This window comes from Anomaloglossus baeobatrachus, chromosome 1 (genome assembly GCF_048569485.1).
Source record: "Anomaloglossus baeobatrachus isolate aAnoBae1 chromosome 1, aAnoBae1.hap1, whole genome shotgun sequence".
In the NCBI taxonomy this organism is placed as follows: domain Eukaryota; kingdom Metazoa; phylum Chordata; class Amphibia; order Anura; family Aromobatidae; genus Anomaloglossus; species Anomaloglossus baeobatrachus.
In genome coordinates, this window is record NC_134353.1 from 741,416,318 (window position 1) to 741,443,211 (window position 26,894).

The following is a 26,894-nucleotide window of genomic DNA, read 5'->3' on the forward strand; positions in this document are numbered from 1 at the left end:
ATTTTGAACATTTTTGCGACGATTCAAAATTGCTCATAGGTGTTACACGCAACGACATCGCTAACGCGGCCAGATGTGCGTCACAAATTCCGCGACCCCAACGACATCGCTTGAGCGATGTCGCAGCGTGTAAAGCGGTCTTTTTTAGCTTGCAGAATAATAGGGAATGTGTGCTTATGTTATCTGGAAGCCATTATTCTAGACTTGTCGTGTGCAATATTTGTTGGCTCCTGATCAAAATACTTACAAATAAATCCTGTCCAAGATGTAGTGTATGCTCCGAGTACGGCACCATATTGCTCCAGGCGGAGAGATCTCTCTGAACAGCTTTCGTCGTCCCTGGCACTTCGTAGTTTGGGTTGCTATGGGAATGTTGAAGCAGCAACAGGTGTTGCATATGGCACAACACAGCACTGAGCACTAAATGCAGGTTATTAATAACTAGCATCGATCTGGAAATCCATAGCAACTAAATCACACATTTACATAAACCCTTTTAATATTATTTGGCACTGGCTTTACATCCAAGAGTTTGATGTCACCTGCTACATTTTGCATATATTAACCAGCTGTGACTATGTAGTGGGTGCATTTGCCAGCTGTATGGAAAACTCTAAAGGCCATGTCTTATTTCATGGATAAAAAATTAAACAAGGGAGCGCATGTGAAGGTTCTGGGAGATAGCGGTGAGGAGGAGAAAAAGAATCTGCTCACCTGATGTGGTTGTGCAGCCCTCGCACAACCACGGTATAAGGCGGGAGTATCAATGGATATCATACAAATGGGTATCAATTTCATTTTTGGAATTCAAAGCAGATTTTTTTATTTTATTATAAATGGAAGAAAAGTTGAAATCACTGATCCCATCTCCAGGATCCTATCCCATTATGTAGTAGGTATAATAATAATATTAGCAAATACCTCCAATTAGAAATGTAGTATATGTGCAGAATTATTAGGCAAGTTGTATTTTAGAGGATTTTTTTTTATTATTGATCAACAACTGTTCTCAATCAACCCAAAAGACTTATAAATATCAAAGCTCAATATTTTTGGAAGTTGGAGTGGTTTTTTTTTAGATTTGGCTATCTAAGGCTAGTTTCACACTTGCGTTGAACGGCATCCGTTGCATTGCGTTGTGTAACGGATGCAACGGATGTGTTGCATATAGTGGCACAACGGATGCAACGGATGCTGCAAAACAACGCAATTCGTTTTGATTTTTTTTTTTTTTTTTACAGTTTTACCAGCGGCAGACTATTGTGAATGATCAGCTGATCGCTCCCTGCAGCCGGCCGCCGGGTGATCAGCTGATCGCTCCCTGCAGCCGGCCGCCGGGTGATCAGCTGATCGCTCCCAGTAGCCGGCCGCCGGGTGATCAGCTGATCGCTCCCTGCAGCCGGCCGCCGGGTGATCAGCTGATCGCTCCCAGTAGCCGGCCGCTGGGTGATCAGCTGATCGCTCCCTGCAGCCGACCGCCGGTGATCAGCTGAGCGCTGTCACTTGCCGGCCGCCGGGTGATCAGCTGATCGCTCCCTGCAGCCGACCGCCGGGTGATCAGCTGAGCGCTGTCACTTGCCGGCGCCCGGGCATGCCGGCGGGCGGGCGCTCAGCTGAGCGCTGTCACTTGCCAGCGGCCGGGCATTCTGGCGGCCGGTCGCTCAGCTGAGCGCTGTCGCTTGCCGATGGCCGGGCGCTCAGCTGAACGTTCGGCCACCGCGAGCCAAAATAAAGTTTGATTAAAAAAAAAAAAAAAAAAAAGAGCATGCGCAGTGAAATCCAGAGGATTCCGCTGCTCAAAATAACGTTACATGCTGCGTTCCTCCCGCTGGGCGGAAGCAACGGAGCGTTGCCCAGCGGAAGCAACGCAGGTCCTTTTGGTACAATCCGTCACCCATACAAGTCTATGGGAAACAGCGGAATCCGTTAACGGATTCCGCTGTTTTCCAAAAGGGCGGATTGTAACGGAAGGAAATAAACGCAAGTGTGAAAGTACCAAAGTACCCTTAGGAGGATATCTGTTTGTGCAGGTAACTATTACTGTGCAGACTTATTAGGCAACTTAATAAAAAACAAATATATTCCCATCTCACTTGTTTATTTTCACCAGGTAAATCAATATAACTCCAAAAAATTAGTGACCAATATAGCCACCTTTCTTTATGATGACACTCAACAGCCTACCATCCATAGATTCTGTCAGTTGCTTGATCTGTTTACGATCAACATTGCAGCAGCCACCACAGCCTCCCAGACACTGTTCCGAGAGGTGTACTGTTTTCCCTCCCTTTAGTTCTCACATTTTATGAGGGACCACAGGTTCTCTATAGGGTTATACAGATAAGATGAACAAGGGGGCCATGTCATTATTTTGTCATCTTTTAGACCTTTACTGGCCAGCCACGCTGTGGAGTAGTTGGATGCATGTCATGGAGCATTGTTTTGCATGAAAATTATGTTTTTCTTGAATGGTACCGACTTCTTCCTGTACCACTGCTTGAAGAAGTTGTCTTCCAGAAACTGGCAGTAGGTCTGGGAGTTGAGGTTCACTCCATCCTCAACCCAAAAAGGTCCCACAAGTTAATCTTTGATGATACCAGCCCATGCCAGTACCCCACCTCCACCTTGCTGGCGTCTGATTCGGAGTGGAGCTCTCTGCCCTTTACTGATCCAGCCTCTGGCCCATCCATCTGGCCCATCAAGAGTCACTTTCATTTCAATAATACATAAAACATTTGAAAAATCAGTCTTAAGATATTTCTTGGCCCAGTCTTGACGTTTTATTTTATGTTTCTTGTTCAAAGGTGGTTTTTCAGCCTTCCTTACCTTGTCCATGTCCCTGAGTATGGAACACCTCGTGCTTTTTGATACTCCAGTATCGTTGCAGCTCTGAAATATGGACAAACTGGTGGCAAATAGCATCTTGGCAGCTTCACGCTTGATTTTACTCAATTCATGGGCAGTTACTTTGCACCTTTTTTGCCCATCACGTTTCTTGCGACCCTGTTGGCTATTTGCCATGAAACGCTCTATTGTTCAGTGATCACGCTTCAAAAGTTTGGCAATTTCAAGACTGCTGCATCCCTCTGCAAGACATCTAACAATTTGGGATTTTTCAGCGCAGGGCTTCTGGGGTGTTGTTGGGTTCCGGCTGTCTCCATCAGTTCTATAGGATGTGAATGGTAGTGCCAATTCTTAACATTTAAAACATTTTAACTGGGCAGCGCAGAGCCGTGTTCTTGGGATCAGTGGGATACATGAGATTTCCATTAAATGTATTATGTACGCTTTGTGGAAATGTTAATTTTGCCTGCAAATGGCATTGTTTACTGGAGGAAAAGATATTGCTCATCTATTTATATTGGTTGTGGCTGTGAATTTCCATACTGGCACATTGCTTCAGCTAATAAGAGTGCCGATTACAGCAAATGATCTGCAATTTTGGAGACTTTGTGTTCCAGTACACCTCCATATTCAGGTTCGCAGTTTACTGATCACAAACATTTTTAAAGTTTCTAGCTGGAATTTCAAATCTGTATCCATCAACCGGTGTCCCCAACGCTCCATTCAATAGGAGCCGTGACATCAGATTCGGCAAGGTATAAGACCAAGTCACAGAGGGGAGAGCACTTGGGTTATATTTACTTTAAAGGGAATCTGTCACGAGGTTTTTGCTCCCCCATCTGAGAGCAGCATAATGTAGAGACAGAGACCCTGATTCCAGTGATGTGTCACTTAGTGAGCTGTTTGTTGTCATTTTGATAAAATCAGTGTTTTCGTTGCTGCAGATCTAGCAGTTATACAGAGCTCATTAATATGCTGCAATACCTGGCAGCAGTCCAAGTAGTCCTCTAATGATAATCTACTGCTGATTAATCTGTGATTTTATCAAAACTACACTAAGCAGCCCAGTAAGTGACACACTGCTGGAATCAGGATCTCTGCCCCTACGTTATGCTGCTCTCAGATTAGGTGGCAAAAATCTGGTGACAGATTCCCTTTAAATGTTGCATTTGATCTTCATTAGTTATCAATTACAAACTGAAGCTCAGTTGCTCACTTAGCCAAAATATGCCATTAATTTATTATGCTGCTCTAATTAATTTTAGCTTATAAATCAAGTTGCCTTGCTTTTAAAATTAAAGATACTTTGCCTGAACAGTCTCATAGGGGGTATCTACACAAGAGGACTTTTTGCAAATTCTCCTGCATTTTGATGTTTAAAGGGAACCTGTCAGGTCCTGTATGGACCCAGACCCACGAGCAGTAGCATATTGCTAATCCCTGCCTAACCGTCCCTGTATACACTAGCATAGATAAAGAGATCTTTAGAAAGAGTATTTTTAAAGATCTGTTATTATATGCTAATGAGCATGGGGACTAGTCGCAAAGGCGTTAGTTCCCTTGGCTAGTCGCCCCCCTTAGCTTGTTAGTATGCCCCTGTGGGCGTGCTAACATGCTAATGAAAGTGCAGCGTCAGAGGCATGGTCACACTCATCTCTGCTGCCTCCACTGGTTTTTAGCTCAGTGCGCACCATCAGAACATCCCCAGCACTTCCCAGTCATGCGCACTACACCAGTTTGAAGCTGGGATGCGTACACCCAGCTTCACAGTGCGCATGACTGGAAGCCCGGGACTTCTGATCATGCGCACTGAGCTGAAATCCAGCCTCAGGTGCTGTGGCAGCAGAGAGGCGAGATCAACCATGCCTCTGATGCTGAGCATTCATTAGCATGTTAGCACACCCACAGGGGCATCATTACATGCTATGTGGGCCGACTAGCCAAGGGAACTAATGCCCTTGTAACTAGTCCCTGCGCTCATTAGCATATTATAAAAGGTCTTTAGAAATACTTTTTCTAAAGATCTCTTTATCTATGCTACTAGATACAGGGACTGTTAGGCAGGGATTAGCAATATGCACCCAAAACTGCTCGTGGTTCTGGATGCATATTGCACCTGACAGGTTCACATTAAATTAAAAATATTGTACACTGAATAATATACCTCCATTTACCATGGAAGACGCAAATGGAGTGATGGAGTGATCGCAAGCAAGCCTAGCTGCCTAGGACAAAATATACGTGTCCTTATTGCCCAGTCAACGTTCTTATGACAAATTAGAAATAGCCAAATGCAGGTTTTTAGTTTGTACTGTAACTTTTTGCAACAATAAGGCTTCCAATAAGAAATCTGAATAAATTGACTTATTTTTTACTTAGATTTTAATAATTATCTACGTTAGCTTTTACGTTGATAAGCTGTAGATTGTGGCTTTTATGAACCAATAAACAATGTCATTCTGTAAACTGTTTGACGCTAAGCAATATATATATTTTTTTTGCAGTTATAGGTTGAAAAATGACATACGTCTATTAAGTTTACCCTTTCTCAACCAGTATTTTTTAATTCCCACAATTACATTTTTTGTGAGACAAGTATAAAGTTCTTTTGTAAATGAAGATATAGTGTCAGCCATTACTATATGTTCTGGTAGGGCATTCCACAGTCTCGCTGCTCTAACTGTAAAGAACCCTTTCCTATTTAGCGGCCAGAATCGCCTTTCTTCCAGTCGCAGTAAATGCCCTCTGGTCTTTGGAAAAAATTAGTCATATGCCAGTCCTTTATATTGACCACACATTTATACATGGATATTAGCTCTCCTGTGAAGTGTCTTTTTTTTTTTCTAAGATATAAACCCAACTTTTCTAATCTCTCATTATAGGAGAGGCCTTCCATCCCATATAATAATGTAGTTGGACGATTTTGAACTGACTCTAACTTCTGAATATAGTTTTTAAAATGTGGAGCCCAAACCTGGATCCCATATTCTAGATGTGGCCTTACAAGTGATCTATAGAGGGGTAACAATACGTTGGGATTATGGGATTTTATCTTTTTTACACACCCTAAAATGTTATTTGCTTTTGTAGCTGCTGCCTGACATTGAGTTCTGTTGCGTACTTGTAAACCAAGTCCTTCTCCTGTTCTGTGATCCTTAGGCGATGAGGCAATACAAGTACTACATCCTAGGTGCTTTATTGCACATTTATCAGTATACAATTTCATCTGCTACAGTGCTGGCCAAAAGTATTGGCACCCCTGCAATTCTGTCAGATAATACTCAGTTTCTTCTTGAAAATGATTGCAATCACAAATTTTTTTGGTATTATTATATTCATTTAATTTGTCTTCAATGAAAAAAGAAAAAAAAATTGTCATAAAGCCAAATTGGATATAATTCCACACCAAACATAAAAAAGGGGGTGGACAAAATTATTGGCACTGTTTGAAAAATCATGTGATACTCCTCTAATTTGTGTAATTAACAGCAACTGTAACTTACCTGTGGCACCTAACAGGTGTTGGCAATAACTAAATCACACTTGCAGCCAGTTGACATGGATTAAAGTTGACTCAACCTCTGTCCTGTGTCCTTGTGTGTACCACATTAAGCATGGAGAAAAGAAAGAAGACCAAAGAACTGTCTGAGGACTTGAGAATCCAAATTGTGAGGAAGCATGAGCAATCTCAAGGCTACAAGTCCATCTCCAAAGACCTGAAAGTTCCTGTGTCTACGGTGCGCAGTGTCATCAAGAAGTGTAAAGTCCATGGCACTGTGGCTAACCTCCCCAGATGTGGAAGGAAAAGAAAAATTGACGAGAGATTTTAACGCAAGATTGTGCGGATGGTGGATAAAGAACCTCGACTAACATCCAAACAAGTTCAAGCTGCCCTGCAGTCCGAGGGTACAACAGTGTCAAATTTATACCTCAAATTCTAAATGAAGGGAGGAACCCAATTGTCAAAAAACCATAAAGAAATTCCTATATTAAAAATATCAATTTTTATTAGTCATTTTCTAAAAAAACTGTCAGTGCAGTCACAAAAGGAATAGCCACTTAAAAGTGGTTGGGCGGGTGAATGGGAAGCAAGTGCGCCAGATGTCGATATTGAGGATATAGGCAGGGGAGGGGGGCCTATCCTAGCCCTATGAATTTCCCCTACCTACCAGCGGAGTGTAAACACCCTAACACTTGGTGCCCCCGCTCCTCGGCGGCTGTCCCTCCAACCATAAAACCACCATCACCAAATAGTGTACGTGTAAAAAACAGTGCAGGTCAAAAAAACCTAAAAAAGTCTGGTATGCAGTATTGTTAATACATATGTAATCATGTAGTTCCCCTATCAGGGTGAACCATAATCAAAATAGTTCCCTTAAGGATGACCAGAAGGAACTCTCATCCCAGAAGACATAAGCCTAAATAATCTGGGTAACCACTCTATATTGTTATACATATCAGGTCAACATACATATGTAATCAAATAGTTCCCCTAGGGGGTAAACCATGATCACAATAATTCCCTTGAGGATGATCAAAAGATACTCTCATCCCAAAAGTCACAAGCCTAAATAGTCAGGGTAACCACTCTCTATTGTAAATACATATCAGGTCAAGTAGTTCCCCTCTCAGGGTAAACCCAAATTGCACTACTTTCCTTCAGGATAAACAGGCTGTACTTCCATCCTACAGGACATGTAAATACAACTGCACACCAATCTCAGGTTAAAATATTAAACATTTTGGAATGATTAAAGTACTTATTAAATCCCTTGTCATGTTATATCATAATATTTATCTCACAATGATTAAAGTACTTATCATGTCAATTAGCGTATCATCTCAGCATATCTCAACGCGTTTCTCCCTCAGGATGTCTGGGGGTTCATCAGGAGATTTTCAATCTGTAAAGCCGATCTCACAATGGAGGAACGGTTGCTGTGCCTGGTAACGCCACTATGGACCACACGAATCTGGGTCCTAGTTCATTAGTGGTATCAGAGGTAATTGCTTCCCATTCACCCGCCCAACCACTTTTAAGTGGCTATTCCTTTTGTGACTGCACTGACAGTTTTTTTAGAAAATGACTAATAAAAATTGATATTTTTAATATAGGAATTTCTTTATGGTTACAACAGTGTCAACCCATACTATCCGTCGGCGTCTGAATGAAAAGGGACTGTATGGTAGGATACCCAGGAAGACCCCACTTCTTACCCCGAGACATAAAAAAGCCATGCTGGAGTTTGCCAAAACTTACCTGAGAAAGCCTAAAACGTTTTGGAAGAATGTTCTCTGGTCAGATGAGACATAAGTAGAGCTTTTTGGGAAAAGCCATCAACATAGAGTTTACAGGAAAAAAGAGAGGCATTCAAAGAAAAGAACACGGTCCCTACAGTCAAACATGGCGGAGGTTCCCTGATGTTTTGGGGTTGCTTTTCTGCCTCTGGCACTGGACTGCTTAACCGTGTGCATGGCATTATGAAGTCTGAAGACTACCAACAAATTTTGCAGCATAATGTAGGGCCCAGTGTGAGAAAGCTGGGTCTTCCTCAGAGGTCATGGGTCTTCCAACAGGACAATGACCCAAAACACACTTCAAAAAGCACTAGAAAATGGTTTGATAGAAAGCACTGGAGACTACTAGAGTGACCAGCAATGAGTCCAGACCTGAATCCCATAGAACACCTGTGGAGAGATCTCAAAATGGCAGTTTGGAGAAGGCACCCTTCAAATCTCAGGGACCTGGAGCAGTTTCCCAAAGAAGGATGGTCTAAAATTCCAGCAGAGCATTGTAAGAAACTCATTGATGGTTACCGGAAGCGGTTGTTTGCAGTTATTTTGGCTAAAGGTTGTGCAACCAAGTATTAGGCTAAGGGTGCCAATACTTTTGTCTGGCCCATTTTTGGAGTTTTGTGTGAAGTGATCAATGATTTGATTTTTTGTTTCATTCTCTTTTGTGTTTTTTCATTGCAAGCAAAATAAATGAAGATAATAATACCAAAGAATTTGTGATTGCAATCATTTTCAAGAAGAAACTGATACTTTTGGCCAGCCCTTTAATTTATGTGTTTGCCCATTCCGACATCTTATACAGACTGTTTCTTAATATTATACTGGTGTCTAGCCCATTTAGAGAATGCACCATTTACAACGACGCATTGCTTCATGTCCCTTAACAAGTTATTTACCCATGTGCATATAGTGTGCCCTCGTACCTGTGTCTGAAGCTTCCGCACAAGGTTGTTGTATGGTACAGTTAAGCGGGCTTTACACACTGCGATATCGGTCCCGATATCGCCAGCGTGCGTACCCACCCCCATCTGTTGCGCGACACGGGCAAATCGCTGCCCGTGCCGCACAACATCGCCCAGACCCTTCACACATACTTACCTGCCCGGCGACGTCGCTGTGACCGGCGAACCGCCTCCTTTCTAAGGGGGCGGTCCGTGCGGCGTCACAGCGACGTCCCTGAGCGACCGCCAATAGCAGCGGAGGGGCGAAGCTAAGCGGGACGTAACATCCCGCCCACCCCTTCCTTCCGCATAGCGGCCGGGAGGCAGGTAAGGAGAGCTTCCTCGTTCCTGCGGTGTCACACTGAGCGATGTGTGCTGCCGCAGGAACGAGGAACAACCTCGTTACTGCTGCAGTAACGATTTTTGAGAATGGACCCCCATGTCACCGATGAGCGATTTTGCACGTTTTTGCAACGATGCAAAATCGCTCATCGGTGTCACACGCAACGGCATCGCTAATGCGACCGGATGTGCGTCACCAATTCCGTGACCCCAACGAGTTCCCATTAGCGATGTCGTAGCGTGTAAAGCCCCCTTTAGATTTCCCTAATTTCTGCAAAACACTAAGGCTGTGTGCCCACGTTGCGTATTTGCATGCGTATTACACTGCAGCGTAATTGCATGCGTCCTGCGTCCCCTGCACAATCTATGAAGATTGTGCCTAATCCATGCCCACTTGCCGTTTTAGAACGCAGTGATTTGCATGCTGCCAAATCGCTGCGTTCTAAAAAGCAACTTGTCACTTTATTCGTGCGCTTTGCATGCTGTCTCCATTCTGTCTATAGGGAGAGGCAGCATCCAGAGCGCACAAATTCTGCAGTCACCAAAGTTTCAGAACGGAGCTTTTCAGCTGCGCTCTGAAGCGGACATGCAGTGACTTATATGCTGCGGTGCAGAGCGCACACACGTGGGCACATACCCTTATACCGTATAATCTCACATTACTTCTCTGAATGCAAATTAAAGATTTGAAAACAATTGAGTATTTTGGATAAAATTGTGTTTATTTCAGGTTGTATAACATAATCCAATTTTTAGATCCAGTCAATGCTAAGTGCTGAACAGTTCACGTCACATCATCGTTCTTATCTTCTGCCGAGTGGATACGTTTAAGAAACACAAAAAGGGTATTTAAAGGTGCCACTCGGCAGAGCAATAGACTTTAGTGGTCAAGCATGGTAACTTCATCATAAAGGACATTACTCATGATTATGGGTTATTTTCTTTTACAGAAAAAAAGCAGAGAAGAGACATGTGGGGAAGGAAGTGGTGTGGAAATCCTGGAGAACAGACCCTACACAGACGGTCCTGGGGGCTCTGGTCAGTACACACACAAGGTCTATCACATTGGCATGCACATCCCCAGCTGGTTTCGATCCATCTTACCCAAAGCTGCCCTTCGAGTTGAAGAAGAGTCTTGGAATGCATATCCCTATACGCGGACCAGGTACATCATTTAAAAAATAATTGTTGCATGGAAGCACTAGCTAACTGTATAGGAATAATCCAGGAATTCCAGGTATAGAGTTACCAAAAAGCAAAATTCCTAAAATATCAATTTATTATATGCATTAAAACTGTCATTGGACAAAGAAACACTCTACTTAAAGGTACCACACAAAAAGGACGGATTAAGAAAAATCAAGGTATCAGGGTTATAGCCTATTCAGGAATGACCGTACAAATAAGCGAGGGGGAGGTGTGTGTCTATATGTAAAATCATCCTTAAAACCCATCCTGCGTGACAACATATGTGAGGGTACTGAGAATGTAGAGTCCCTATGGGTGGAGATAAGGGGGGGAGAATGAATAATAAAATACTGATAGGGGTGTGTTATAAGACGCCGAATATTATGGAAGAGGTAGAGAATCTCCTCATAAAGCAAATTGATAAAGCAGCGAGTCTCGGAGAGGTAATTATTATGGGGGACTTTAACTATCCTGATATAAATTGGGGAACAGAAACTTGCAGTTCCAGCAAAGGAAATAGATTTTTGATAACAATGAAAGATAATTGTTATTGTACCTTTCACAAATGGTACAGGACCCCACAAGAGGGGGAGCACTACTAGACCTTGTACTAACCAATAGGCCAGACCGCATATCAAATATACAAGTTGGGGGTTACTTGGGGAATAGTGATCACAAAATAATAAGTTTTCATATATTCTTTAGTAAGATGTCTAGTAGAGGGGCTACAAGGACACTAAACTTCAGGAAAGCAAATTTTAAACGGTTGAGAGATGATCTTAGTGCAATAAACTGGGATGATGTACTAAGTAATAAAAGTACACAAAGCAAATGGGAGACTTTTATGAGCCTCCTGAATAGGGCTTGTGCAGAAAATATACCCTATGGGAACAAACATGCTAGAAATAGGAGGAAACCCCTATGGCTAAATAGAGCTGTAAGGGAAGCAATAAAAGAAAAACAGAAAGCCTTAAAAGAATTAAAGAGGGTAGGTAGTGATGAGGCATTATATAATTATAGAAAATTAAATAAAATATGTAAAAAGCAAATTAAGTTAGCTAAGTTTGAGACAGAGAGACTCATTGCGAGAGAAAGTAAAAATAATCCTAAAATATTCTTTAACTACATAAACAGTAAAAAACTGAAAAGCGATAGTGTTGGCCCCCTTAAAAATAGTCTTGGTGAAATGGTGGAAGGAGATGAGGGTAAAGCCAACCTGCTGAATGACTTTTTTTCCACGGTTTTTATACAAGAAAATGCCATGGCAGATGACATGACCAGTGATACCATAAAGTCACCCTTGAATATTACCTGCTTAACCCAGCAGGAAGTACGCCGCCGCCTCGAAATCACTAAGGTTGACAAATCTCCGGGCCCGGATGGCATACACCCCAGAGTACTACAGGAATTGAGTTCTGTGATAGATAGACCATTATTTTTAATCTTCTCAGATTCCTTAATAACAGGGTCGGTACCGCAGGACTGGCGCATAGCAAATGTGGTGCCAATATTCAAAAAGGGGACAAAAACTGAGCCGGGAAATTATAGGCCGGTAAGTTTAACCTCTATGGTTGGTAAAATCCTTGAGGGTTTCTTGAGAGATGCTATACTGGAGTATCTCAAGAAAAATAACCTTATGACAGAGTATCAACATGGGTTTATGAGGGATCGATCCTGTCAAACTAATTTGATCAGCTTCTATGAAGAGGTAAGTTCAAGCCTGGACCAGGGAAATGCAGTGGATGTTGTGTATATGGACTTTTCAAAAGCTTTTGATACGGTGCCACACAAAAGGTTGGTACATAAAATGAGAATAATGGGGATAGGGGAAAATATGTGTAACTGGGTTAAAAACTGGCTCAGTGATAGGAAACAAAGGGTGGTTATTAATGGTACGTACTCGGACTGGGTCTCAGTTCATAGTGGGGTACCACAGGGGTCAGTATTGGGCCCGCTTCTTTTCAACATATTTATAAATGACCTTGTTGGGGGCATGCGGAGTAGAATTTCAATATTTGCAGATGATACTAAACTCTGCAGGGTAATCAATACAGAGGAGGATAATTTTATATTACAGGGAGATTTATGTAAATTGGAGGATTGGGCTGAGAAGTGGCAATTGAAGTTTAATGTAGATAAATGTAAGGTCATGCACTTGGGTAGAGGAAATAACATTTATGATTATGTACTTAATTGTAGAACACTGGGTAAAACAGACACAGAAAAAGACTTGGGTGTATGGGTGGATGGTAAACTTCACTTTAGTGGACAGTGTCAGGCAGCTGCTGCCAGGGCTAATAAAATAATGGGATGTATTAAAAGAGGTATAAGTGTTCATGAAAAAAATATAGTTCTACCTCTGTACAAGTCACTAGTGCGACCGCACTTAGAATACTGTGTACAATTCTGGTCACCGATATATAAGAAGGACATAGCTGAACTGGAGAGGGTGCAGAGAAGAGCGACCAAGATTATTAGAGGAATGGGGGGGCTGCAATACCAAGACAGGTTATTAAACTTGGGGTTATTTAGTTTGGAAAAACGAAGGCTTAGGGGGGATCTAATCACAATGTATAAATATATGAGGGGACAGTACAGAGACCTTTCCAAAGATCTTTTTACACCTAGGCCTGTGACTGAAACACGGGGGCATCCTCTACGTCTTGAGGAAAGAAGGTTTAATCATAATCACAGACGAGGATTCTTTACTGTACGAGCAGTGAGACTATGGAACTCTCTGCCGCATGATGTTGTAATGAGTGATTCACTACTAACATTTAAGCAGAGCCTGGATGCCTTTCTTGAAAAATTTAATATTACCAGTTATGTATATTAGATTTTATGACAGGGTATTGATCCAGGGAACTAGTCTGATTGACGGATGTGGAGTCAGGAAGGAAATTTTTTCCCCATTGGAACTTGTTTGCCACATTGGGGTTTTTTTTGCCTTCCTCTGGATCAACATGTTAGGCTACGGGTTGAACTAGATGGACTTAGAGTCTCCCTTCAACCTTAAAAACTATGATACTATGATACTATGAAGGTAGGTATACAGGGCTGCTGGACCAGATCAATCTAATACTTAAGTTGCCCTGCTACTGCCCCTAATAAACCGCCCTACCTGCCTGCTGAGGTCAGCACCCTAATCAGTGCAAATGGCGCCCCCGCTCACCGTGGACATCCACGATGTCATATCGTAGTCTCGAATGGTGCCCTGATGGATGTAACATGTTATCTACAGGAGCACATTCAGGATCTGCTACATCCAGGGAAATTTTTCCCTTTTTCAAAGCCTCCTGATGAACCTGTGAGGCAAGAGAAACGCGTCGAGGCTACGATATGACAGCAAACGTCTAAAGGGAAGTAATTTATCCAAACATCTCTGTTATCATATACTGCATGTGAATTAGATTTTTATGTACAATAACATTCACTGAAGTGAATAATTGGTTGGTGTATTTACACTATTAGTGCAGTTACTGCCTCAATGTTTGATGGACACGTAGATTCAATGTGAAGTGGTTATCAGTTGATTAAGGATATCACGTTGAGTTCAGGAGCCTTGTTGTACAGTAGGGACCAGACATATAGAGATATTTTTTTATGTGTGATTAGTGGTGGTTTGGTACTCACATGGTGAGAGAGGGACAGTTTAGGGTGCCAACCTCCGCAGACAAGTAGGCCGGTTTATTAGGGTTAGTAGCAGGGCAACTTAAGTATTAGATTGATCCGGTCCGGCAGCTTTGTATATCTACCTTGTTTTTCCCTAATCCGTCCTTACTGTGTGGTACTTTTAAGGGGAGTGTTTATTTGTCCAATGACAGTTTTAATGCATATTTAATAAATTGATATTTTAGGAATTTTGCTTTTTGTTAACTTTACATGGAAACACTTTCCAAATTTAAATATCGTGAATTGCCCTTTCAAACCAGCTTTCATATTTGCGTTCTTCATAATAAAAAAATAACTCATTCGCATGGTAAATTAACTGCATGCTGTTACACCTTTTACTTTTGAGTGTTTCTAACTGCACATTTGGAATTCCTCCAATTCTCACTTGTCTAAGAAAATATTGCCGCCCCCTCAAAATGATATTCATGCCGGCAAAGCTGGATTTCCTATTAGGCTCAAGAGGTCGCTGCTTAGAGTACCCCAGAAGAAGACATCTGTTTCTAAGAATTCGTGCAGTACGCTCCATGGTAGTTGGCAAACTATTTTTTTTGTACAGAAATTATATGCACAGTGTATGTCCTCAAAGCCAATGTTTTAACACTAATGTTCCACACAAACTTTAACTTAGTCTATGGTTTTCAGAAGACACCAGTACTATGAGTTGTCTTCTTTATCGAAGGCAGTCCAATCTATCAGAAATGCTTTACATCAAATCAGGAAACTGGGTGCCAAATGTTGGCTAAAGTCATGAAGCCAGATGGAATACTTTACGGAGAAAACAATACTCAGGAGGGGAAGGATTATTTAAAATATATATATATATATATATATATATATATATATATATATATATATATATAGTGGGTGCGAAAAGTACTCAGACCCCTTTAAATTTTCTACTCTGTTTCATTGCAGCCATTTGGTAAATTCAAAAAAGTTCATTTTTTTCTCACTAATGTACACTCTGCTCCCCATCTTCACAGAAAATACCCAGAAATGTAGAAATTTTTGCAAATTTATTAAACAAGAAATACTGAAATATCACATGGTCATACGTATTCAGACCCTTTGCTTAGATACTCCTATTTAAGTCACATACTGTCCATTTCCTTGTGATCTTCCTTTAGATGGTCCTACACCTTCATTGGTGTCCAGCTGTGTTTAATTAAACTGATAGGACTTGATTTGGAAAGGCACACACCTGTCTATATAAGACCTCACAGTGCATGTCAGACCAAATGAGAATCATGAAGTCAAAGGAACTGTCCAAGGAGCTCAGAGACAATATTGTGGCAAGAAACAGATCTGGCCAAGGTTACAAAAGAATTTCTGCAGTACTCAAGATTCCTAAGAACACAGTGGCCTACATAATCCTTAAATGGAAGAAGTTTGGGAACACCAGAACTCTTCCTATACCTGGCCGTCCAGCCAAATTGAGCAATCGTGGGAGAAAAGCGTTAGTGAGAGAGGTAAAGAAGAACCGCAAGATCACTGTGACTGAGCTCCAGAGATGCAGTAGGGAGATGTGAGAAAGTTCCACAAAGTCAACTATCACTGCAGCCCTCCATCAGTCAAGTCTTTATGGCAGAGTGGCCCGACGGAATCCTCTCCTCAGTGCAAGACATATGAAAGCCCGCATAGAGCAGAGCTTGCAAAAAAAAACACATGAAGAACTCCCAGATTTTGAGAAATAAAATTCTGTGGTCTGATGAGACGAAGATAAAACGTTTTGGTGGTAATTCTAAGAAGTATGTGTGGAGAAAATCATGCACTGCTCATCATCTGCCCAATACCATCCCAATAGTGAAACATGGTGGTGGCAACATCATGCTATGGGGGTGTTTTTCAGCTGCAGGGACAGGACGACTGTGGCCAAGTACAGAGATATCCCGGAAGAAAACCTCTTCCAGAATTATCTGGACCTCAGACTTGGCCAAAGGTTCACCCTCCAACAAAGCAATGACTCTAAACACACAGCAAAAATAACAAAGGAGTGGCTTCAGAACAACTCTGTGACCATTCTTGACTGGCCCACCCAGAGCCCTGACCTAAACCCAATTGAGAGACTTGTAAATAGTTGTCCACCAACGCTCACCATCCAACCTTACAGAACTGGAGAGGATCTGCAAGGAAGAATGGCAGAGGATCCCCAAATCCAGTTGTGAAAAACTTGTTGCATCGTTCCCAAGAAGACTCATGGCTGTACTAGCTCAAAAGGGTGCTTCTAAAATAAAAGTTTACTTTCCCATTTCTCCGCTTCCATTCCTAAACCCGTAACCTATATTGTTTTACTGTATATGTATACAATATATCACTCAAATATTGTAATGTATTCAACTTATCCTTCCCATTACCCAGTTGTAATTCTTATTTTAAAATAAAAAATTTGGAAATGAAAAGGGTGCTTCTACTCAATACTGAGCAAAGGGTCTGAATACTTATGACAGGGTAATATTTCAGGTTTTTCTTGTTTAATAAATTTGCAAAAAATTTCTACATTTCTGTTTTTATTTCTGTCAAGATGGGGAGCCTGCAATGCATTACCAAATGCCTGCAATGAAACAGAGTGAAAAATGTAAAGGGGTCTGAATACTTTCCGTACCTACTGTATATATTTATTGTTAAATTTATTGGTTATGTACTTGTTTTTTTGGATTTTTTTCTGTGTCCGTGTCAACATGTAAAAAATATCCAGACATCTTCCTGTTTTCACCCTGACATAGAGTTTCATACTAGAATTATACTTCATGTTCTCTAGAAATCACTTTTCAGTGGTCTCATTATGATCAAAGACAGGATAACAATGAAGGTTAATACCATTATACACGGTAGACAGCATAAGATCAGACCAGTAACAATAGGTGTTGATCACAGTTCACCTCCTCTCCCCCCCTGCACATTGACCTTGCACAGGACAAGACATGCTTAGAAATACCTACTATAGAATTCTAGACCAGTCTGTTGTGAAATAATAGCGCTAAATACACTTCTATGGTCTATGTCACAGCTGTAAAGTATGTCTCGACTTTAGTTAGCATCAGTTCAGTCAATTAGTCCACCTCCATAATCATGTACAAAAAATAGAAATAAAAAAATCTGTCTTCAGGATATAAAAACAGGTTTGAAAAAATATATAATTTGGATTCAATTAAAAGAAAATATTGATGATACATTCCTTTTAAAAGGAACTTGTCACCAGATTTGGCAACTATTAGTTGCGATCACCACCAGTGAGCTCTTATATACAGCATTCTAGAGTACTGTATATAAGAGCCCAGGCCCTGCAGTATAATGTAAAAATCACTTTTATAATACTCACCTATGGGGCGGTCCGGTTCGATGTGTGTCCCTGCTCTTCGGTCTGGCGCCTCCTCTCTGCTGCAATCTCCGTCATCCTTCTACCCATCCCAGTGGGGATGACTCGTCTACCTCATCCACACTGCTGAGGGCAGATTAAAGTACTGTAATGCGCATGCGAGAGGAAAAGTTAAAGACAGCCCGCGAATGCGCACTACAATACTTTGATCTGCCCTCAGCAGAGCAGATCAAAGTGCTCCTGCGCAGGACCTCAATGCTGGCTAGTGTGGATGACTTAGAACACATCATGCACACTGGCCTCAGAAGAAGAAGGATGGCGATCACTGCAGAGAGGAGGCACCGGATCAGAGAGCAACGACACCCATCAGACTAGACCATCCCTTAAGTGAGTATTATAAAGTATTTTTTACGTTCTACAGATCATCCTGGGCTCTTATATACAGCATACCAGTATGCTGTATATAAGAGCTCACTGTTCGTGGCCGCAGCTTATAGTTGCCAAATCTGGTGACAGGTTCCGTTTAAACTGCTAGGGTTTTTGCAATATTACCTGACATGTAGATCTAGTGGAGTATGTTTTTGTGTATATGTGTGTTGGTGCTTTAAGCTTGAATTGACTTGCATCATTCTCCTTAGGTACACTTGCCCCTTTGTGGAGAAGTTCTCCATAGATATAGAAACATTTTATAAATCTGACTCTGGAGAGCTCGCCAATGTGTTCAACCTTTCTCCTGCTGAAAAAAGGCAAACTGTACTGGGTAAGCAATATTGCAATAAGATATTGGTTCTTCTGTAGATATTCTGACTCAAGCTTCCTTGTTTTGCAAGTTGCAATTTCACCTGATTGATCAGGTTTCCTATGCTTCCTTATCAGTGGGCTGCACATAGTAATGGGGAGGACATAGTAATGGGGAGGATGCTGAGATCGGACATATAAAAAAATTCCATGATTAATCAGTATATTTACAAAAAAGCTGTGATAATAGCATGTGAGTCCTGCTTCCATCAACCACACACTGATTGACAACTTTTCCTTTATGTGTTTAAATCCTTGTGGCACTGTCAATCACTTTGTGTGATCGGGGAAACAGGACCAACAAGGTTTCTTTTTGATACTATGTAAACCGCTTTCTACATGAAAATAGTAAAACAAAGCATAGCAGGCTATACGTCCCTGAGCTCAGCATCTCCCTGTACAGGGTGGGCCATTTATATGGATACACCTAAATAAAATGGGAATGGTTGGTGATATCAACTTCCTGTTTGTGGCTTATTAGTATATGGGAGGGGGAAGCTTTTCAAGATGGGTGGTGACCATGGCGGTCATTTTGAAGTCGGCCATTTTGGATCCAACTTTATTTTTTCCAATGGGAAGAGGGTCATGTAACACATCAAATGTATTGAGAATTTCACAAGAAAAACAATGGTGTGCTTGGTTTTAACATAACTTTATTCGTTCATTAGTTATTTACAATTTTATGACCACTTATAAAATTTGTTCAAAGTGCTGCCCATTGTGTTGGATTGTCAATGCAACCCTCTTCTCCCACTCTTGACACACTGATAGCAACACCGCAGAAGAAATGCTAGCACAGGCTTCCAGTATTCATTGTTTCCGATGCTGCACATCTTCTATCTTCACAGCATAGAAAATTGCCTTCAGATGACCCCAAAGATAAAAGTCTTAAGGGGATCAAATCGGGAGACCTTGGTGGCTATTCAACTGGCCCACGCTGACCAATCCACTTTCCAGGACACTGTTCATGTAGGAATGCTTGGACCTGACACCCTAATGTGGTGGTGCACCATGACATTATGTGTGTCCATGACTCACGTATAATAGTCTAGAGTGCACTATATAGACAAAATTTGTTATAGTGCACCTTTCAGAGGTTGAACCCAAACGAGTCAATCATTTTTGGCATAACCTGTGAATATTATCTAAATTAATATTTAAATTTCTATTTGGCATGATTATATAATACTATTATTTTTTCCAAAGAAAATTTCAATGGACCTGACCTGCAAGACTTTGAATTAAACGGTTTGTAGCAACATCAAGGATTACCTAGATTAGCCCTACCCATGTTTTGTATATGTTTTAATTTTTATACAATTTTGCAGGATTTAATAAATGTGAACCCAAAGGATGTACCGTATATTAGATAATTCCGATCAAGCGGTGATCATAGATTGATGCGCGCGTCATGATACACCGTTGCATGTGATGTTACAATATTAACAGTATAATGATTGTTTATAATTGTATATGTTTTTTGGATACAGACTTGCAGCAGCGGCTACACCAGAGAGTTGGCTAATGACTATTTATCGACTTTACATTATGGACCCTTTTTTTATTGGCTAGATGTCTTCGTTCCTGAAAACGCCATTCAGATAGACACTAATTAGCACCCAGGAAGGCAGCCATAAGAAGACACATTATTCCCCTTCCCTAAAGCTTGTTGCCATGGCAGGAGAGAGATGCACGCTGACATAAAAAAGGAATGTGACGCAGTCGGCTGAACCAGTAGCACAGTCTGATAGGAGCGCTCCGAATTAGTCTCTCTCTAGGTGACAGTAGAAAAGCAATGCCGTACTTCTGCTGGCTAATTTTAGCCTACGCTGCATTTCTAGAGGGTGGGCAGGTGAAGAACAGGCGGAAGATAAAAGAGAAAGAAGTCTGACAAAAGAGAGACCTGAATAATTCCCATAGCATGTTAAAAATAAAACCGCCTGAATCCTTTTGAAGTGTGCAGTGAGAAGATGGGTTTCCAGCACCATCCTGGCCTGTTCTGTATTGTGGAAGAATTCCTGCACATTCCTTTTCCATAGTAAATGTCATCCTGTTATAAACAGTTTAAATATCAGTTGCTTAAACTAAATAAAAGCTATGAACGTTATGTAATATTTACATCAGTTGCTATTGCAAGAAAAAAAACAAAACAAATACAACTAATTGGTTTTAGGCCTAGGACACACGGCGAGAAAAACAGTGCGAGTGCAATGCGATAAAAAAAAAAATAAAAAAAAAAAATCGCATTCCACTCGGACCAATATTACTCTAGGGCAGGGGTGGGGAACCTTTTTTCTGTCGGGGGCCATTTGGAAATTTCTACCAACCTTCGGGGGCCGCACAAAATTATCAATGTTTAAATGACCCTGCTATATTGGGTGAAGCAATTAATTAACTGGGGGCATGGGGCTGGTGGCACAGACACCACTGGAGGGGCTGGGGGCACAGACACCACTGGAGGGGCTGGGGGCACAGACACCACTGGAGGGGCTGGGGGCACAGCCACCACTGGGAGGAGGCACAGACATCACTGGGGGGAGGCACAGACATCACTGGGGGGAGGCACAGACATCACTGGGGGGGAGGCACAGACATCACTGGGGGGAGGCACAGACATCACTGGGGGGAGGCACAGACATCACTGGGGGGAGGCACAGACATCACTGGGGGGAGGCACAGACATCACTGGGGGGAGGCACAGACATCACTGGGGGGAGGCACAGACATCACTGGGGGGGAGGCACAGACATCACTGGGGGGGAGGCACAGACATCACTGGGGGGGCTGCACACAGGACTGGGGGGGGCTGCACACAGGACTGGGGGGGCTGCACACAGGACTGGGGGGGCTGCACACAGGACGGGGGGGCTGCACACAGGACGGGGGGGGCTGCACACAGGACTGGGGGGGCTGCACACAGGACTGGGGGGGGCTGCACACAGGACTGGGGGGGGGGCTGCACACAGGACTGGGGGGGGCTGCACACAGGACTGGGGGGGGCTGCACACAGGACTGGGGGGGCTGCACACAGGACGGGGGGGCTGCACACAGGACGGGGGGCTGCAGACAGGACGGGGGGGCTGCACACAGGACTGGGGGGTGCACACAAGACTGGGGGGTGCACACAGGACTGGGGGGGTGCACACAGGACGGGGGGGTGCACACAGGACTGGGGGGGTGCACACAGGACTGGGGGGGTGCACACAGGACTGGGGGGGGCTGCACACAGGACTGGGGGGGGCTGCACACAGGACTGGGGGGGGCTGCACACAGGACTGGGGGGGGCTGCACACAGGACTGGGGGGGGCTGCACACAGGACGGGGGGGCTGCACACAGGACGGGGGGCTGCACACAGGACGGGGGGCTGCACACAGGACTGGGGGGGGTGCACACAGGACTGGGGGGGTGCACACAGGACGGGGGGGTGCACACAGGACTGGGGGGGTGCACACAGGACTGGGGGGGTGCACACAGGACTGGGGGGGTGCACACAGGACTGGGGGGGTGCACACAGGACTGGGTGATGGGCTGCACATAGGATTGTGTGGGGGTGCACACAGGACATTGGGGGGCTGCACACAGGACTGGGGGAGGGGTGCACACAGGTTTGGGGGGGTGAAAACAGGACTACTGGGTGATGGGCTGCACACAGGACTGGGGGAGGGGTGCACACAGGACATTGGGGGGCTGCACACAGGACTGGGGGAGGGGTGCAAACAGGACATTGGGGGCTGCACACAGGACTGGGGGAGGGGTGCACACAGGACATTGGGGGGCACACTGCGCTGAGAGTTTCATGCAACTCTGGGAGAGAACTGGTGTGGGGAGGCACATAGCAGCAGAGGGTCGGCGCAGGACTCACAGCAGCATTGCATTCACATCACCAGAGTGCAGGAGCCGGACACACTGCATCAGAAGGAGAAGGCAGGCACTGATCTCCGGAGGGCAGGGGGCGGATACACTGCATCAGAAGGAGAAGGCAGGCACTGATCTCCGGAGGGCAGGGGGCGGACACACAAGGCTGGAAGCTGAGGCTGCTGTAGACCCACCCACAATTGGCACTGGCCGACGGGAGAATACATTGCAGCACAAACAGCAATGTGTAGATTTAAAGGGCCGGCGGCAGCAAGACCGGGGTGACAGCACGAGCACTGCCTCCCCCTGGGAATCTGCCCGGGGGCCACATAAAAGGTCATGGTTCCCCACCCCTGCTCTAGGGTCAGCTCCAATGAGCGATTATTTTCTCAGCCCTAATCGGACTGAGAAAACAGTAGCTGCATGCTGCGGTTGGAATGTGATCCTGTTCCACTCGCACCCATTCAAGTCTATGGGAGCGAGAGAAACATTGCATTGCTCTCTCGTTACACCGGTGTAATGCAAGTGTAATGCGATTCTCGTATCAGCTGGCAATGGAGGAGATAGGGAGATAAATCCCTCCCTCTCCTCCGCAGCGCTGGCCCTCCCCTCCGCAACTGTGGTCTGATCGCACGATCGGACCACAGTCGCATGACACTTGCATGACACTTGGCTCCCTCTGTGTTGCGAGCGTGTGCCGAGTGTCATGCGAGCACTCACACATATTCCTGTGTTGCCTTGGCCTTACATAGACTTGATAACTAGAGATGTGCTGGATGACTGATAAATGGCTGCTTTAGTGGTAACTTTGGGAGTTTAAATATTATTTAAATAATAGAAACATATTCAGATAAGTAGTAATATTTGTAGAAGATCCTTACATATTCAGGCTGAATTCAGAAGGACATGGAACAGGATTTGGTGGTCTTCTACAATGTTTTTTTCCATACAATTATTTCAATTTATAATGTATATACAGTATACTCCCAGACTGCTCAGTTCTCCTGTTCCCAAAATGAGAGCACAAGCGTAAAGGGGGCTTCACACGCAACGACATCGCTAACGAGATATCGTTGGGGTCACGGAATTCGTGACCCACATCCGGCCTCGTTAGTGACATTGTTGCATGTGACACCTACGAGCGACCGCTAATGATCAAAAATACTCACCTAATCGTTGATCGTTGACATGTCGTTCATTACCAAATATCGTTGGTGGTGTTGGATGCAGGTTGTTCGTTGATCCTGACGCAGCACACATCGCTACGTGTAGCACCCCGGGAACGACAAACAACAACGTACCTGCATCCTGCCGGCAACGTGGTGGGCGTGTTGTTAATGCGGCTGGTCTCCGCCCCTCCGCTTCGATTGGCGAGCTGCTGTGTGACGTTGCTGTGACTGCGCACGAACTTCCTCCTGCAATTGCACGATTGTTTGTTGAGCTTTTATTTACCGTGTTCACTATATGGTAAAATTGACCTGATATTGTGATCCCCAAGGTCAGTACGAGTTTGTAGATACCAAACATGTATAGTTTTACCCTTTATTTAAGTAGAAAAAAAATTCAGATGTTTATACAAAAAAAGAATTGTGCTTTTGTCGCCATTTTCCGAGACCCGTAGCCGTCTCATTTTTCGGCATCTGGGGCTCAGTAATGGCTTATTTTTTGCATCTTGAGCTGGCATTTTTAATTATACCATTTTTGGATAGATGTGCTATTTTGATTGCCTGTTATGGCATTTTATTGCAAAGTTGCGACAACTAAAAAAACTTAATTTTGGCGTTTGGATTTTTTTTCTTGCTATGCTGTGTATCGATCAGATTAATTGATTTTATATTTTGATAGATCAGACATTTCCGAACTTGGCGATACCAAATATGTGTATTTTTATATTGTTTTATTCTCAATGGGGTAAAATGGGGTGATTTGAACTTATAGGTTTTTTGATTTTTTTAATTTAATAAAAAAAATTTTTTCTATTTTTTAAATTGATTTTACTAGTCCCCCTTAGGTGACTTTATCACTGCACAGTCCGATCGCTTCTGCTGACCAGAGCGATGCTACGGCATTGCTTTGATTAGCAGAAATGCTGTGACTGACGGCATTCACAGGAAGTGAGTTATAAAAGCAACAGGGGTCATAATCTGACCCCACGTTGCCAGCACATCACAGGACTGCCGATGGCGGCAGGGAACAGCTACGGGGATGGGGGGCGGGAAACAGCATTAAATTGAGTTGTCAGAGTTTGACAGCGCGATCTAAGGGGTTAACAAGCGTGGCAAGATCTCCAATCTACTCGCACCTATTACCGTAGCTGCACATGTCTGCTGATCAGATCAGCAGACATGTGCGGGGATCCCGTGATAACCAGGGGGACACAACCTAGGATGTATATATATGTCTAGATTGTGAAGGGGTTAATCATTGAGGTATTGTATCCCGAGTGGTGATGAAAGCTAATACAATACTGTTTGAGTCTAGATAAAAATAAAATAAATATATACAGTGCCTTGTGAAAGTATACACCCCCTTGGCATTTTGCTACCTCATAATCTGGAATTTCACTATTTTTCTTTGAGGGTTTGCATCAGTTCATGTAAAGAGCATGCTTCACTATGAACATTTTTTTTTATTGTAAATCAAATAACAAATAAGACAAAACAACTGACACTTCAGTGTGAATAACTATTCACCCCCCCAAAGTCAGTACTTTCTAGAGCCTCCTTTTTGTAATGTGACAGTAAAGCGGGCTTTACACGCTACGATATCGTTAATGATTTATCGTCGGGGTCACATTGTTTGTGACGCACATCCGTCATTAATGATATCACAGTGTGTGCCACTTATGTGCGACCTAAAACGATCGCAAAAGCGGCCAAAATCGTTTGTCGCGGAGAGGTCGTCCTAAAACAAAAAATCGTTCTCTTCTAATTAGCGATGTTGTTCCTCGTTCCTGCGGCAGCACACATCGCTATGTGTGACACCGCAGGAGCGAGGAACATCTCCTTTCCTGCCAATACAGAAGGAAGGAGGTGGGCGGGCGGGATGTTTACGTTCCGCTCATCTTCGACCCTCTGCTTCTATTGGACGGCTGCCGTGTGACGCCGCACGACCCGCCCCCTTAGAAAGGAGGCGGATCGCCGGCCAGAGCGACGTCGCAGGACAGGTAAGTCCGTGTGACGGGGGTAAGCGAGGTTGTGCGTGACGGGCAGCGATTTGCCCGTGTCGCACAACCGACGGGGGCGGGTACGATCGCTTACGATCTCGCTAGTGAGTTCGCAGCGTGTAAAGCCCGCTTAAGAGTGGTCCAGGAACTGCTAGGCTAACCCTTAGTCTGGGGACCCTGTGCTGTCCCTTAAGGTAGACTAGATGGTAGTCAGGGTCGAGTCCCCAGCGAAGCCCTGTCTCCTGTCCAGGCCCTGAGAACTATGTCCCACCACACAGGGGATTGACCGGCACGGAGATCCCTCAAAAACCCACCAACAAGGTATGACAAACTGGGAAAGTATAAAACCGCATACACACCAAAAAAGCCACACCTTGAGCAATACAGGAATTTTGGGTAAGGAATAATAAGGGAAGTAAGGAAAAATGAAAACAAACAACTTCCACCAACCACAGCAGACAGAAAAGCAGCAAGCTCCACATCCTTTCTGCTCCCAGGCTAGATCCTAAATGCATAGAGTAACCAGAACATTACCCAGGAAGCAGAGGGCTAAAAGGAAGAAAACCGTTTAAAGTCCATGGTCTAGATGAAAAGATAAAAACTGGCCCTGACTATCCCTACACATGTGACAGTATGACACTTTTACAGCAATTACAGCTGAAAGTCACTTTGAATAAGTCTCTATGAGTTTTCCAAATCTTGTCACTGGGATTTTTGAATATTCCTCAAGGCAAAACTGCTCCAGGCCCTTCAAGTTAGATGGTTCCCCTGGTGAACAGCAATCTTCGGGAGTGTATGAAAGAAGGGGGTATGTTAAAATGTTTGAGAAGCTATGGTCTCCTTGGCTGCAATGCGAATAGGAAGAGTGATGGACCAGTAAACTGGTTTGGGAACGATATATATAAAAGTATCTGATTTAAAAAAAAAAAAAGAACCGCAATCTTCAAGTCTGACCACAACTTTTCAAATGGATTAAGATCTAGGCTTTGATTAGACCACTCCAATACATTTACACGCTTCCCTTTAAACCACTTGAGTGTTGCTTTAGCAGTATGCTTTGGGTCAGTGTCTTGTTGGAAGGTGAATCTCCTTCCCAGTCTCACATCTCTGACAGACTGAAACAGGTTTTACTCAAGAATATTCCTATATTTTGAATCTTCCATCTTCCCCTCGACTCAGACCATTACCCATGTCCCTACTACTAAAAAAATATTCTCACAGCATAATGTTGCCACCACCATGTTTCACTGTGGGTATGTGAAGGAGGCCTTAGATTGCACACAGATGGACTTCCTTTCACTTGGCATGCAATCTAAGAAATTGATTGTGGCTTCATAGCAAAAGGAGTGCATACATATTTTCATGGCTATTTTTATTTATTTTATCACATCAATTTAATTTTTGCCTTATATTTTTCTCACTTCACTTCCTCATCTCAGACTATTTATTGCTGATCACATACAAATTGGATTACAA

At 43.4% G+C, this 26,894-nt stretch overlaps 1 protein-coding gene across 12 annotated transcripts in view; it reads left to right on the forward strand.

Moving 5' to 3' along the window:
* PITPNM2 (phosphatidylinositol transfer protein membrane associated 2) overlaps window positions 1-26,894 on the forward strand; it is a 487,362-nt gene that overhangs the window by 294,296 nt on the left and 166,172 nt on the right. For all 12 annotated transcript variants that reach the window (XM_075322875.1, XM_075322922.1, XM_075322937.1 and 9 more), the window contains 2 exons: window positions 10,373-10,587; window positions 18,237-18,358. In XM_075322875.1, the coding sequence (XP_075178990.1) occupies window positions 10,373-10,587; window positions 18,237-18,358 (337 nt within the window). The remainder of the gene's footprint in view (window positions 1-10,372; window positions 10,588-18,236; window positions 18,359-26,894) is intronic.